Source organism: Rhipicephalus sanguineus, unplaced genomic scaffold, assembly GCF_013339695.2.
Source record: "Rhipicephalus sanguineus isolate Rsan-2018 unplaced genomic scaffold, BIME_Rsan_1.4 Seq346, whole genome shotgun sequence".
Taxonomy (NCBI): Eukaryota; Metazoa; Arthropoda; class Arachnida; order Ixodida; family Ixodidae; genus Rhipicephalus; species Rhipicephalus sanguineus.
Window position 1 is genome coordinate 193,526 of NW_023615062.1, and position 16,042 is coordinate 209,567.

General features: G+C 47.0%; 2 protein-coding genes across 2 annotated transcripts; one reads left to right on the forward strand and one right to left on the reverse strand.

The window, feature by feature from the left end:
• Positions 1 to 4,652: 4,652 nt before the first annotated feature.
• On the reverse strand, positions 4,653 to 6,569 carry LOC119377096 (uncharacterized). The gene is made up of 2 exons (XM_037646697.2): positions 5,753 to 6,569; positions 4,653 to 4,948 (listed from the first exon to the last, which is right to left on the reverse strand). Exons 1-2 carry the CDS (start codon positions 6,484 to 6,486, stop codon positions 4,819 to 4,821), a joined length of 864 nt encoding a protein of 287 aa, XP_037502625.1. The 5' UTR covers positions 6,487 to 6,569; the 3' UTR covers positions 4,653 to 4,818.
• A 3,987-nt stretch (positions 6,570 to 10,556) lies between these two features.
• On the forward strand, positions 10,557 to 11,338 carry LOC119377099 (uncharacterized). The gene has a single exon (XM_037646700.2). The coding sequence runs from the start codon at positions 10,567 to 10,569 to the stop codon at positions 11,242 to 11,244; it is 678 nt and encodes a 225-aa protein (XP_037502628.1). The 5' UTR covers positions 10,557 to 10,566; the 3' UTR covers positions 11,245 to 11,338.
• Positions 11,339 to 16,042: the final 4,704 nt, after the last annotated feature.

Genomic DNA, 16,042 nt, shown 5'->3' on the forward strand with positions numbered 1-16,042 from the left:
AGCCGAAAGATAAGAAGCCATGCGAGAGCTAAAATACACAGCTTGTCAAGCAACACGAAGTGATTTTCTCAGTGACACCTGTCAAGAGCGACGAAAGCGTCTGAACTGTATGAGAGTTCACAATAAATGCGACCAGCACGACAACACGTGCGCGACTATAAAGACGGATGACGATTACAACAAAGATAAGTACTCGTATACTCGTATAGTACTCGTACGCAAGCTCGTATAGTTATTTCAAAAGCCGTCAAAAGAATATTCTGGCAGCTCAATACCGTCATTCATATAATAAGCGCAAGCATGCAACAATGTGAACGCTAACAGCACGAGCATATATGTGAAGAAAGAACTCACCCAGGCGGGTACGATGCGCCGGGCTGTGTGCGCAGTGTGCGCACCAGCGTGACAGAAATGGCGCGAAAGCGTCGTGTAATCCTGCAACTGCTTGCGTGTAGCCATTTCACGTGCAAGGGGATGTCGCTATGTCCTCGCAACACCCCCTTCATATTGAGATAAGAGAATTTTTCCATGGGGCCGAGTACCGGCTCACGCGGCACGCTCAACAAACCACACCAACCTATTAAACATCCGCCGCTCTCGTGGAATGCGCTAAAACTAACCACTCGTGCCAAAAACGCAACCCCCTTCCTATCGCACAATATCTTCGAACTCTCGTTTTTACCTCCTTCCTTTCTTTTCTCTGCGCAAAAACAGCAGAAGCGGAGCGCAACGGAGATCGTAGCAGCCCCTGTTCTCTCTCACGCACGCAAGAGAGAGTGCGTAGGTAGTTAGCTCCATGCGTATACCTCCTCGCAGCATAGCTCGCCTTTGCGGCTGACGCTGTCGGCGCATGCGTGTACACCGACGCTTGCGCAGACAAGTTATAACACGCGGGAGCATACGCTGAGCTGTAGCCGGAATTCTCACTTACGCGGCCCACACCGACGCGCCACTAATACTGCATGCTGTCTATAAGGCGGCGGTGAAGGGTGCACGTTTTTTATATGCACTTGTCACGGCTAACTCCTTTTCGAATTCCTACTATAGCCGGGAGTTTTCTTGAGTTTTGAAGCGTCCCGCCTACAGGGCATGCGTTAGCCAGGACTTGATTAAGAGTGTAGTGGAGGGCTCCGGAAGTTTCGACCACCTGGGGTTGGTTAACATGCACCTAAATCTAAGTACACGGGCCTCAAACATTTTCGCCTCCATCGAAATGCAGCCGCCACGGCCGGGATTCAATCCTGCGTCCTTCGGGTCAGCAGTCGAGCGCCATAACCACTAGACCACCGTGGCGGGGCTCTCACACAATAGCCAACAGCTACTGTAAACGCAGGTCACTTTGCGGAGGCCACCTACTGATGAGCACGCTCGCTTGGCAAACACCACTGAAGGCCCGCGTGTGTGATGTTTGCTTCAATAGAACGCAAGCCGGGCGCGCCTGAACATTGTTGTAGTCGACGCTAAGCCACGCGTTGAAGTGCCACTACTCTGCGCAAGCTATATAGACTGGATGCACGGCCTTGGTGGCGCCACCGGCGTGACGTGGAGCGAGAGCGTGAAGTTGTGCACAGGCTCCTTTTAATGAACCTGTAAAGTAATTTGCACATCAGCTCATAGGCGTGCGCAGGGCTCCCCATTAGGGGGGGGGGGGCAAAGGTTCGTCGCAGCGCCCCCCCCCCCACTCTATTAAGTCAATGTATGGGGCAGATTTCCCGCCCCCACCCCTCTTGGGTGACTAGAAGGTTCAATGTACGCAGCAGATTTTGCGCCCCCCTTAGGTGATTAGGGGGGGGGGGGCGGCCGCCCCCCCTGCCCCCACTGTGCGCACGCCTATGCATCAGCTTTTATGCAGCCGTACGTTCGCGGATTTACGCTATAAGAGTTGGCCAGCCTCGCAATTTTATAATAATATCGCGCGAGCGTTGGACCTAGCACATTGTGTATCCTGAAATCGGCGACAAGGGAGGAGATATGCTACGGAAGCGCAAGCGTACTAAGCACAATCATGCGCGATCATCATCTGCTGTGCTGTTTACTTAAAGACAGATACGCCTTCCCAGCTTTATCTGCGCGATCACGCGCTCACCAGTTCGTTCTATCTCGTTGCTTCTCGCCGATATCAAACACTGGCAACACAGTCCCTTTGTGTACTCCATCCTAAAATTCTATGAAAAAACTGCAATGACGCAGATGCGCGTACGTGGTGTCGGGGCGACGCAGCTTGCAGATCATTATCTGTTTCTAGGCCGAGCGAACAACGCCTCGGCACACGAGACTTGTGCGAAGAGGCTCAATTGAATCTAACACGCAGCTGATTGCGATTGAGGCTGATCGGGAACAAAATTCTCTGTAGCGAATGATTCCCTTGTGCAGCCTGTGAATAAGAGAGTCATAAACTTGATCGTGATCTGGCCCGACGCAATCCAAAGTGACCGTGCGACACCGCCATAGAACAGTGCACTGACTGTTCATGTGAAATAGCTTCATGCAATTTCCTGCGCATACGCATATTACGACATTCCTGTTAATAAAAAGTGTCAGATGGAAGTATTCGCTTCTACCATCTGGTTGCTTTTCGATCCCGTCTTAATTTTTTAGATTCGAAGCAGCTTTTGCTCGGGGCTGTGTCCGTCCCTTGGCGACCGTCCGCTTTCTACCACCTAGCATTGCCATGAGCGCGCGCTCGTGCCAAGGAGAAGTCTTCTTCGTCTTGTTCTTCGACCGTCTTGATGATGATACGTGCAGAGCACTTTAGGGGCCGGGGCTGCCGTATGCTGTTCTAGCTTGGCGTAACGCAGACAAAACCATTTTTGCTGGCACGCGCTAGCGCGTTCGGGCCTGTGTAAGGGGCTGGGTAAGACTCTGTGGCCTCTCCCCCTTACACTCTCTCAGCACTCACGGGATGGCGTTGGGGAACGAGATTCTGCAGACGTGCGATGAACCCGTGTGGCGTGCTCCAACAAGAGTTCGGGACCAGTAACAGCAGCAGCAACTACAGTGAATTCATGGTGTACTAACATCGGGCAAGGTGCCCGTGATGAACGGAACTTTTCCATGCGCTGCTTCGCATCTCCACATGGTACCCTTTAGGGAGATGGCGTAATTTTTTCCGCTGCATGTACCGTGATTGTGAACCACTAATTAGCCCATTCAGCGTAGGAAATGACGCATTACGAATCATCGTTACGTACACGCCAACGTCATGATGCGTGTCGCCAGTTGCGCGGCAGGCGTCGCATATATAAGGTATTGTGACTATCCACACACGTCAGGAGCAGACAAACGCAAGCCGCTTGTGTTGGAGAGCGCACCCAGGTGGCTGAGTAGATGAGAGTGACGAGAAATCGTCGGCGTTATAGTCGGCACACATGAAAAATAGTATAGCGTTATTTCCCCATGCTCGGCCTCGCTAGAACACGAGTCATGTGCTTCAGCTTTCCAGCGCAGCTGCAGCTTGAAGTCATCCGTCTTTCGCTCCGCTCACACCACCGCATATGCAGTGCAGCCTGAACACATGCGTGACATCGCTGCAACAGCGGTGTATTGAATGCACTGCACAGGAATCGCGTTCAGAAATAAACCTTGAAGTGCGCACCAAGTTCACAGCAATCTCGGACGTAACTGGGGCATTATGTGTGCTCATGAAGAACCTATGGTTGGCTTGCGCTGACGTCACTGAAACAGCCACGTTGAAGCACCAGCATGGTGGGACGCGAACTTCGTGGTGTCACGTTAGTGTTATAGTGTACAGCGCATGCTGGTTCCTTCGTAACTCATGCACAGAGGCCCAATAGTCGCGTGTTATCGCCGGTTAATCGCCGCGTGATGATACTGCCTTGACGACATCTAAGCCACTATGTTGGAGCCATGTTGTGCGTCCATGAGATCACGTGCAAGCTATCAATATTCGTGGACAACCTTTCTTGGCAGTGAAAAAAAATCTACGGGGGCGGAGCTTCTATACATGTATACTTATACGCCAAGGAGTGTGGTGCGGCCAGCGTTTTGTACCACCGCGGAAAGTGATGTCTGCGCGGCACAATCATTGCATAGCATTTGATTTGCCTGCTTAGACAGCCATTTTTGGCTAAAGTTCGTCGAAAGTTTTTTTTTTTTTTTTTCAGGCGAGTAGGTGGAGCAGGCAGAATGAGACGGACGCTCAACCGAAGACTCATACCCAATTTGGCGCTTGAGGTACACGTAAATGGCGCGGCTTTCTCAGGCGCGAAAACGCGGAATGAACGTATAACTTTAAACAGCTATATAATCATCTCACTGATGTGTGCAGAATCCTGTCTCCAAGTGGTTCCTGTAGAAAATTGCCACGTGACTGTGAGACTTCATTCATTAGCGATGGAGTGCACGCAGTTCGGTTCTGTAGCCTTCGCTTCAATGCCAAGAAAAGTACTGCGAGTATAGTCAGCGGCCGTGGTCTAGTATACTGTCGTAACGGAGGACGACACCAGGAAAACACCAACGGGCCTTTTAAGGAGTGTTTATCGCAAGCGACGAAGCTGCATTCGCGAGAGACCCGGAAGCGACGCTCTTTCGAGGAATTTTAATAGCGCAGTGGGATGTAGATATTTATTTCGCATTGCCAGCCAAGGCGTACGCTAAATGAATGAGATTTGAATACAATGTGCCATGTGGTAAAAACGTATATTTTATTGCTGCGTATTTCTATGGAGAAGTGTGGTTGTAACTTCTCTGGTGAAAATAGGCGTTTATGACTAAAATGTGCGGTATACGTAGCACGTCACCGGTTGTCTTGAGTTGCTGTACACGTTACCAGTATTTACAGCAAGTCTACGCAGTCTATCACACGTGTGCGAACGGCGGATGAGAGTGTGCCGATGATAACGTACAGTGCGGATAGATTGAAGTGCAGTTGAGGTCGGCCATCCCTTCGCGTACAGCGCGTTCGTACTTGAGCCCCTTGAGGTAATCACTGCAAAGAAAGAAAAGGAAGACATGGTGAATAATAAAAGAAAATTCGGAAACTCTTCGAAAATCGGGGCAAGCGAAGCTTGGTGTCTGCGTGCCTGACGTTATTTTTTTATCTTTATTCCTGCCTGAACGGAAACAAAGTCGGCGCAGAGCGCGTGAGACCCTTTCGTGCCCTTTTCCCTCCCCGGCGGAAGCGAAACGGCTCTGATTAGCTGCGGGCGTGGCGTGAGGGCGCGCCTACACAGTTGGCATCGTGCCTAATCCCTCAAGTTCCGGCATCAGAACGTGAGGTCATGTGTTTATATCCCGGCAACCATGAAATATGGAAACGTCAAATGACAAGTGAACTCGATTAAAAGATCAGATTGCCATAGTAAACGGCCTATCGAGACAAGCCCTCGGTCGAGACAGCATCAGTAATTGGAAAACCGCGCATCGATAACGACTTGATAAATTGAATATTGCACTATTGAGACAGCATCTGTATAGCGTACGTAAGCAGAGGAAAATGCTGCAAGAAAGTACAAGTGATGTTCGTAAAATAACGGCGTCGCGCAGGACGTGCAGTTCTAAATCCGCTAAAACACCGGAAGGCTAAGCGAATTAAGGCCGAACTGTACAGTGGCGAAATGTTAGCGTGCGACGCCATCAAAAAGACAGTGGCATACCATGCAGCAAGTTAGTGGTCCGACAATAACATATACACTTACAATGGCACCCTACAGCAATTTCATATGCGCCGCTCATCCGCACTTTATCGGACCGTTCAAAATTTGTAGTAGCAGTGAAAGATAGGCCAACTCACCTTAAATAGCCCATCAGCATGAGGCTCACGGGGTAATCCTTGACGAGCCGCGATACAGAGTCGCATACTTGGAACGAAGAGCACTCGGAAGACGTATTCGGCTTCTGGGATAAGGGTGGGCTTTTCGTTGACGTGCCAGCCGCAGGAGCTTCCGAGGTCAAGGGCGACACCTCTGGCTTCTCGGTCGTTGAAAACCACAGCGTACTGATGGCGGGCTCAGCCGTCGCTCTAGTAGTCGGTGCACTTTCCGTCGTGGTCGCCTCAGACATGGTCGCGACTGTAGCCGTCGCTGACATAATGGAGGCCATCCACGATTCGGGTACGAAATTTCGGGCCCACTTCATCACGGCCTCTCCCGCGGGAAAGTTCGTCGGCACATTGGTCGCTCCCGTTGCCCTTGCTGACTCAGACCTCGCCGTGAAGACGGAGGTCACCTTGAGCAGAGACTCCAACTGCGGGAACGTGAACAGGGCGACGTACAGGAGCAGGTAAAGGGCCACCAGCACTTCGAAGGGAAGATTAAGCACGTTCATGGCGCCCAAGACAAAGGCCTTAGCCAGGGGCACCAGGACGGCGATTAACGCTACTGCGTAAGGCAACGCGATGGCGGGAAGGAGAAGAGAGAACGCTTTGGAACCTTCGACGATGACATCGTCGACGTCGTTAGGTGACCGGAAGGCGGGATCTGCGGCCACAGTAGCGCAGAACAGGGCAAGCAACACGAAGCTCTTCATAATGCGCAAGAATGTTGGAGTACGTCTCTTCAGGGCTTATGCTTAAAAGCTACTGAGCGAGTTGAAGATCCGACGAGACGGTCAACAAAGGGTGGCCACACCTTGTGGCGAGTGGCGCGAAATCGAGATAGTGGAACTTGGCAGCTCGTAAGAGAACAGCCACCAACTCGAGCTAGTCCGTGAATGAAATAGTCGAGGTCTCTGAAGGGGTGGTTACCAGACTGGTCCCGGGTTCATCCGGCGCGCGAAAAGATATTTCCGGTGATAGGAATGTCGTTCAAGTGCTGACAGTTATCTGTTATGGTCGAGGGAGTGGTGGGAGGCGTCTATGTTTAAGACACTAGATACGATAATAGCGCATGTGTTTCGTTTATCTTCTATAGATATACGCACAACGCATGCATGAAACCAGCTGGAAAGGCTTTCTGCACTTTCTTCCAGCTTCTCGATCATGCGTCGTCTACTGCAGTTACTACGTCACGACATCTGGAAGTGGCGACATAGCGACACTTGCAGATAAGGAGTTTTTCATCGCCCATTCGCGCGGACAAAGACAATAAACGTCCCACAGCGCCTTTAGATTAAGCGCTTTTTTGCAGCGATGCTGCTAGCCTCTAGTTTGCTGATAGCCTCTATGGATGACACCATAAAGTGGTGTCATCGGCATAGATGGAAACATTTAAGACGGGGATACGTTGAAGAGTGGTGGGTATAGGTAACATAGCCAGGTTAAAAATGATGGGGGAGAGCGCAGACTCCTGAGGCATGCCGAAGCTGCCTATTGTGTAAGGTGAGGAGTGTTCTGGTCCGAATGTTGATGCAGCTATGCGGTCTGTGAAGAACCTGCTAATGTAAGAGTAGATTTTAGAACGACAAGAAATGTGGTTGAGGCCAGCATATACAGCTGAGCGGGCAATGGTATTGAATGCTCCGTGTATGTACAGACCGAGGGTCGTCTGAGCATCTTCGCTCTGATTAGGAGTTATGGCGTCGAGTTGAAGGCGAAGCATTGCGCCTCGCGCCTAGAGTGAAGTTCTGCCTCCACAACCATTTGTGGAGGCAGTAGCCCAGTATCCTTCACATGTCTTTGGATAAATGTAAGCATAACAAGCTTCATAGCCTTTCTGAGATGCGATGTTAGGCCCTAATGGGCCTAAGATTTTGTAATTGGAGAGCTTTGTTCGGTTTGGGTACAATATGACTCTGGCGTCTCTCTACGAAGGTGTAAGGGCGCCCGTGTCGAAACAGCGGTCAAAGTACTCTGTAAATGCTTTTATTGAAATGGGGTAAAATTTCTAAGCACTTTCAACGCCTCCCGCGCTGAGCAGGAGACGTTGAAATCCCCTATTATGAGGAGGGTGTGTTTGCCTGCCGAAGACGCAGCTGGGGCGAATAGGCTATCGAAACGGTGGCTTTTGTTGTGGTCGAGTGTATAAGTTAAGAAGGTATAAGGGTCACGAGTTAATTTTGGGAGGTAGTATTTAGAAAAAGACGTGCTCGATGCCGTCGATGTCGGAGAATTTCGAGTATGCAGCTGTAAGGTGCTTCTGAGTTCAAACGGCGGTGTTAGGTTTGTTATCGGCCGGGTTTTATGGGCTGTATTCGCGATTCCAACTGAGCGCTCGCCACCTAGCGGGCGCGCCTGGAAACGGCCCTAACAGGGTCAACCTTGAAAGGAGATATGGTATCACGTTGCGCGCGTCGTGATAGCGGCCGCACAGTTCCTTTATTTTCGCCATGCCGCCGCGCGCGAGCCCGAAAAAGAAGAAAGCGATCTCCAAAGAACATTGCTGTGTGCCACAATGCGTGGCATCGCGGTGGAAAGGTGGCAACGTATCGTTCCATCACTTCCCGAAGGATGCAGACGACGCGCAACGGAGAACGGCGTGGATCAGAAACTTACGCATTGGAAAGAAGGTGACCGGCACTATGGTGGTTTGTTCAAATCACTTCGCTCGAGACGACTTCATTCTCCCAGGTGAGCACACCATTATTTAGCGTGTGTGCGTGTTTTTTTTAATATTCGGGCTTCTCGTAAGCGGAGTATAGTTTCGTCTATATACGAAAGCGCTTTAGTACATTAGTTGCGTTATATGTGCGAGTGTATTTTTCGCTTATACTTTTTTCTGCACAAGTCTTAGTCTGCTCATTCTGAAATTAAGCTGCAGTAATATTCTGGCAGACCACTGGAGTAGGCTGCGAGGTCAAACCGCTCCCACCTCCGAAAATTTTCGATTTTGCGTGTGTGTATATACACGCGGCTATGCAAACACATGCACGAAGATAGATAAACAATGGTTGGACCACCCCGAAAAATTTCTCGCTACGCCCCTGTCGCTGACGTACGTTTTGTCCGCGCGCACTGTAGTAGTGAAACCTGAAATATATTTATAATGGACAAAGGTACGGTGGTTACGCCTGCGTTTTCTCTGCGGTGTCTACAGGCGATGCTGTGTTCTAATTAACGCGGCGCACTGCCTGTTTTGGTTTGTCAGCTCGGATGAAATTTAAGAGCAAGAAGCTTACCGGGCGTTCAACTTGCGCCTGCACCGCTTGGCACCTTTCCGACACAGTGCAGCGCAACTTAATTATGTAGGAATAGGCTTGTTTCAGAGTGATGCAATTATCACCATACCACTGAATAAACGACGCTAATTTCCGGAAACCTAACGTGGTTAATTTACTTCGATTAGTTATTCCCTTCTCAAATTTATTAATAGTTTCACTGGGGGCGTAGCCAGGCATATTTTGGGGGGCGGGGTGGGGATCACCACCCTTTAGGTATGTTATTCGTGCGTGTGTAATGTGCGCGTATACATATGCATGAAGTTTCGAAGGGTGGAAAAGGGGTTACCTCCCCCACCCCTGGCTACGCCAATGGCTCTCACTACTCGTGCAAACCTTGCTTTTAAATGCTGCACGGCTCATTCACATGTAAATGGCATGCTTTCAGTATTTGCCTTTTTGTCTGTAAAACGAAGTTAAATTGGGCAATATAATATGAATAATTTCAGACTTCCCATGTGTAAGAAGACGACTAAAGCGGACTGCTGTCCCAAGTCAAAATCTGCCACAGTCATCTGTACACGATGCCGAAAAAGCAGCCCGCCTCCAACAGCTCAGTGCAGAACGATTAGAAAGGAGGACACGGCGGTCAGCAGAGGCAAGTGTAAAGTAGCCTAAATATATGTAGCAGAGATTCAGTCACCTGTAAGCGATATTTTATGAATGCAGCAAGTGCTTTTTGTTTGTTTTATTTATAACTCAGGATAATGAGGCACCAAAGGCAAGTGCTGTGTCAAGATTTCAAGGCGACAGTTCACACAAGGAGCCTTCGCATCTTAAAATGGGTGACTTTCCTGCGCAGGTGAGCAAAGTTTACTCAACCTCATGGAAACGCAAAAAATAATCTGACCTTCTGTAGCAGAGCTCTGGTGACAAGTGTAAGCTATTTGATGCATGCAGCGAGCGTTGTTGTTTTATTGAAATCAGGATGATGTCCAACCACAGCCAAGTGCTGTACCCAGTTTTCAAGATGACAGTGCACATGGGCCTTCATCTAGCAAAATGGGAGCTTTACCAACACAGGTGAACAGAATTTACTCAGTTTCATGAGTAAATTTGGCCCCTTGTCTAACACCTAATAAACTCAAAGCCTAAATGTCGGCCAGTATGTTGTAACCCCACTTGCTCTAGCCTTCTGCGAATAACGTCAATGTGTGGGTGGTTGATTTATCCTCAGGTTTCATGTGACAGCCATAAAGCAGAAGCCACTGCAGAAGAAGAAGACGCCGCAAGTGTGCTTATTGAAATGGCTCTTGGTGGCAGTGCTCTATCAAGACAGGACAAGGCTTCTCAAGTACACACGGGGGCATTTACACATAAATTTGTGGACACCTTAGACGACACCAACATTACGTCATACACAGGACTCTCATCCATGGAATTACTGGAAAGCCTGGTTGGATGTTACCTTCAGGTGCAGCAAGTACATGGCAGGAGCCGCCTGACAGCTGAAGAAAGAATTGTACTAACCCTGATCAAGTTAAAAACAACATCTCAAACACATTCCTTAAACACATGTTTGGATGCTCCCTCACGACATGCACCAATACCATAACACAAACAATTGGAATTCTTGCTCAAATATTGTCATCGGTTGTAATGCTGCCATCGAAAGAAGAGATCGTGGAAAACATGCCAACTCACTTCAGACAATTCAGTAATGTTAGAATTATTGTAGACTGCACAGAAATACCTGTTTCCCAGCCAAATTGCCTTCAGTGTGCACTGAGGTGCTATTCTGTGTATAAGAAGACATTCACATGCAAATACATGATCACTGTAACACCGGGTGGTGTGATTGCTCATGTGACACAAGGTTATGGTGGTCGTACCTCGGACAAAACTATTTTTGAGCAAAGTAAACTCCTTGATAACCTCGATCCTGTGTCAGACGCAGTGATGGCAGACCGTGGCTTCCTCATTGATGACTGTTGTGCAGAAAGGCTAATTGAACTAATTCGGCCACCTTTCAAGAAAGGGCAACAAATGACAAAAGGTGATGCTGTACGTACTCAGAAAATAGCATCAGCAAGGGTGCACGTTGAGCGTGTCATTCAGCGCATGAAAATTTTCAAAATTTTGTCAACAAGAGTTCCATGGAGAATGGTAGGACAACTAGATAACATAATGACAGTGGTTGCAGGGATCACTAACCTATCAGCATCTGTATTTGCCCCCCACCGCTTTTTATAGACACCAAGGGACAATCTTTCTTTGGTACAGTTGATGTGTCTGCAATATAGAACTGCGGTTGGGTTACCTACGTCAACAAGACCAATATAGTTTAATTCTCAGTCTGTATGCATGTCTAAATTATGAAGCACCTTTTTTTGTATTTACAGGTGAAATTAACTTTCGTGTAACCTTTTCAACTGGGGCTCACGCTTTATATGGGGATGTACGAACATCAAATTTTCAATTGTGAAGTGAATTCAAGTAATGAAAACAAAGTGTGCATCGAATATTTTTCTAATATCTTTGCATACTAACAGTACAACTACCGACTTTGGCAAAAAATTTTTTCACCAACCAGGCATAAAAAAGCAAGTCTTGTGCAGCAAATAACATACAGGAAATTAATGCATTGTAGAGCACTATTGCTTGGCAGTACGACATCTGGAGTTTATGTTGTCACGAAGGAAGGATCTCTGCTCAATATTTTCTGGAAGCAGCGACATTGTTATGCATGTGACCATTCCTCCAGACAACGAAAACAGCCGCTGGTTAGACACACGTGCTTGTGTGTTAATCTTGTCATGATTTAATCCTCTAAGCTTGCTTTCTCAACTGGAACAAGCAACAACTGATTGACACGATGTTCATTGCAAGTGCTTTACGTTCGGAAACCAGAATAATGGCGGATTTACTTATTTTTAGATGTTTTTTAAATTAATTTTTGCAGTGGCTCCCCATTTTTTTCGGCGGTTTTGTTCAGTATAATTTCGGCAGTCTATTGCAACAACGTGCATGGCCTCATGCACAATGTCATGCTCTGGCCACTACACTTGAATACTGACACAGCATTTGGAAAAGCACACTGGAGATGAAGAGAATATGGCTACTGAAACTAATTTGTCTATTTGTGCATCAAATTTTCTGAAATTTAGCACAAGTATGTAATTCTTCGTGCTGATTTCAATACTTGGTAACTTTTGTGGTGTTTGAATATTAAAATAGTGAGGGTCTTGTGAATCGAATACATACCTAGTCAAAGTTTTGAATATTCGCACACCCCTATTTTTATCGTTCACTTTTTACGCTAATGTCAGCAACACATGAGAAGTTCCATCACATGACTATGGATTACACATTTTTGTTGGGGATTTGCCTACTTTTCATCACGGCATCATCTGACCTCAAGGCATTCTGAACTTGGGACGCCTATCCTGAGCAACTCTCAAAATCGAGGTGTTATTTTAGCCCTTTGGAATCGGCCCAGTTTAATTTTTCATATATGATTGCGTGGTTTTACATCTCAAAACTACGATATGATAATGAGGGATGCCAAAGTGCAGGGCTCAGGGAATTTTAACCATCTCATGTTCTTTAACATGCACCTAAATCTAAATACGCGGGTCTCTGGCATTTCACCTCCATCGAAATGCGGGTGCCGTGGCCGGGCAGTTTAATTTTTTGGGAATATTATTCAGCAAAAATAAGACATGCCAGTTACTTGTTACCACCTAAGGTAAACCAAGCGTGGTATGCAAGTACTCAGCTACCACTGAAATGCAGACACCATCTCTTTATGTACATCTGCATGATGTCATATCCACTGAGCCAGTATAGTGCTGGTAAAGTTGTCAGCTGCCTATGTGCAGCAGATCGAACGAAGTGATGTGCCGAGATTTTCCATACGGCATGAGTAGAGACAGAAATGTAAAGGCAGAAAAGAAAAAAGGTTTCACACTTCATCAGTACCTTGACAAATACAAGTTCTGAAGAGCAGAGCAAGGGGACAAATCACGAGTAATAAGATGCTTAATTGTAATGGTAGATTACAGGAACAACCATTCATTTTGTAGACCTGACTCGAAACCAGTATGCTTATCTTTGCAGCATTGTATTTTTTTGTGCAGAGCAGTTGCACTATTCATCTTGGGTCACATGAGCATTGTACAAATGTCATACCAATTTATGTTGTCTAGCATGAAGTTGAATATCAAGCATGATGTAGCATCATGTGTAGAAAATGAAAATAAACAAGTACAAGTAAACCGATGTCTTTTATATGTTATTTGAACAAGTACAGCACTCATGTCTTATGTCTTAAATGATGAAACACAGCATCCATGTATTGATTTATCAAACAATGCTTTATTAACTCCTAAATGATATCACATACTGCTACAATGATTGTAGCACAGCACCATGTGACCAATATATTGCACAGGGAAGCATGCAACAGCTACAGTATCTGTCTACTTGAACACATTACTTGAGCCCAGTGTAGCTTACATTTACAGATCTAGCTGAATTCAGAAGTGCACATAAAAATGCCCCTTGACTAGTTGTAAGTTCTGTGGATTCTTGGAAAGCAAAGGACAAATAATGGAAAGAAACCAGGAATGTATTCGGCTCCAGTAAATGAATACAAAAGACAATAGGTTTCAGTTATTTAGTGCAGCCAGTCAATGGCAGTGGCGAAAAAGATCAAGCAGCGGGCATGAGTGCCACATGAATTGTTATCAATTAGAAAAGTGTTGAACACAACACCACATATTTTTTACAGCTGTAAAGATGGTGCGACTGGCCAAGTAACAAGTTTCATTAATTACGTCAAACATGATTTAGCAGATACAGATGTTTAAAAAGAGACAATCTTTTTTAATTGCTGCAAAGAGATTACGGCACCAAAAATTTTCGTCTTCGTTTCTTGCGTCAAATGAAAGGCCAAGTTCTCAAGAACCTAGAAAAATGTACTAGAGTGCAGGTGTGTCCTAAACAATTATATTACAACGTTATTAAAATCTAGTTTTGGTTCATACTGTACCCTGAACGTCATGATACAACATAAGCTTCTAGTGCCGTGCTCGCACAAGATATCTTGACGTTTCCACAGCCGCTTCTGTTTCATGGCTGTATTGGTGACGCACAAGCGTCCATTTGTATTTTTTGGTATGTGACATCATCACACCTATAGTCAGATAAACTTAAGAAGTTGGTGAATGCCCCACCTAGAATACTAACTAAAGTGTGCACCAATCACATCCAGTACTAAAGAAAATAGTCCAGCTAAACTGAAGAAACACTACTACGAACTAAATAGTGCCATGGGCGTCCGGAGGGAGGTGCAAGGGGGGGCAGCTGCCCCTCCCTTGGAATTTTGGATAATAATTTCTATGCAGTAGCAGTAAGCTACACAGCTTGATTAGCACACTCCAGTCCCGCATATCCGCGTGAAACATCATTCTGGATTACCAGCCAACTTTGCACGTTTACATACTGCCATGGACTAACCTGCCTTCAAGTGACGGCAATGAAACAAAAGCTACCTATCTGTATGCCCCCCTCCTCCTCCCCTACCCTCTGCTGATGCACCCCCTGGAAAAAGTTCTGCGGACGCCCTTGAATAGTGCACTAGGCAATGCTCTCCTAAGGCGGCGTTACCAGCCATCCGGCTCATGACAACAGTCTGGAAATGGACTTCAGGAGAGTTTCCATTAGGGCTTGTTCGTGATTCATCTGTGCCCACCAGTCCACATCCAGTCAGTCTGGAGTGCATGCCCATTGGTGCAGGCTTGTGTGCATCCACATTTGAGGAGGAAATACCGTGTACTTCTTCCTAAGTTGTATCTGACTATGGCCCTACTGTCACCAATATTGGTACTGTAGCCCGACGACACAATAATGTCAATGTCAGTTGGTGCACCATGAAAAAAATTGACTCTAAAATCAAAACACATTATCTTACTGGCACTTACTGAGCGCCACAATTGCTCAGAGCCCATCTCTGTATACAGGAGATTTGTACGGTGGAGTAAACTACGTTTCGAAAATTAGTGTCAGTACCACTTTAAAGAAGCAGCAGTCATTTGTTTTGCATATTTGCTCTGAAACCAGTGCCCCTTCACAACAACTGTGTCTTTCCAGCAGCATCTGGATGGTTCTTATGTGCACAAGTTCCAAGTGTGTAGCTCTTTAGGGGCCCGGCTTGTCGTCCCTCCACTGTCTCATGCCACATGGTGATGCAAGTGGTCATACAGGCCTAAAACAAGGCTAACATATGCTCAAAACCAGTTCAAGAGATAAACTAACAATGTCTAAATAATATAACTACAGAAATAACACAGTATTAATCACAATAGTTTACCTAAAATCACAAAAAACGCTTCTGAAACAAGTGGCTGATACCCGTGCCGCACGAGAGGGCACCACTGAAGCCCCTCCATCACGTCCTGCTGCCGCTTCTTCTTAAGCACCACCATCTATTGTTTCGACGACGACGCCCACTTCCAGTTCCAGAGCTTCCGGAAGGAAATTCTTGAGCCACTTTCTCCCGCTTTTTCCTTCCATCTTGTTTCTGCGCACGCATGTGCACACGCGAGAAAGCAAATATTTCATTCTCCGTTTTGTAAGTGTTGTTGTTTGAAGTTCGTCTAAACTGTCTGCCGCCAAGCGAGTTTTCGCTCGGTATTTCTGCGTCGTGAGGGCATGGGCAGGCATGGGGCAGGTGCATCAACCGGAAAAACAGCAGAAACATCATGGCGGCACTTCGGCTTTCGCTAGGTGGGGAGCCGGTGTAAAGGGAGAGGGGGAGGACGAGTTGGCGCTACTTAACATAGCCGACGGAAAAACGCATGGAGAGGCTTTAGGCACCACCACTGCCTAGGCAAGTGCGCAGTTGATGAGGCGGTGGCAAGTGCCATGGGAATCGCTGAATTGTCCATGCTACACACTTCCTCAGGTTTCGCGGTAGTGGAGCTGCACTAAGCGCAAGATTTAGAACTACACCAAGACCTACACAAGAACATTACTGCAGGATTTCTTC

Coding starts and splice junctions, on each gene's coding strand:
- LOC119377096 (XM_037646697.2), bottom strand. CDS start 6,486: ATGAAGAGCTTCGTGTTGCTTGCCCTGTTCTGCGCTACTGTGGCCGCA. Junction 4,949..5,752: donor ATGCTGATGGGCTATTTAAG/GTGAGTTGGCCT, acceptor CTTTCTTTGCAG/TGATTACCTCAAGGGGCTCA.
- LOC119377099 (XM_037646700.2), top strand. CDS start 10,567: ATGTTTGGATGCTCCCTCACGACATGCACCAATACCATAACACAAACA.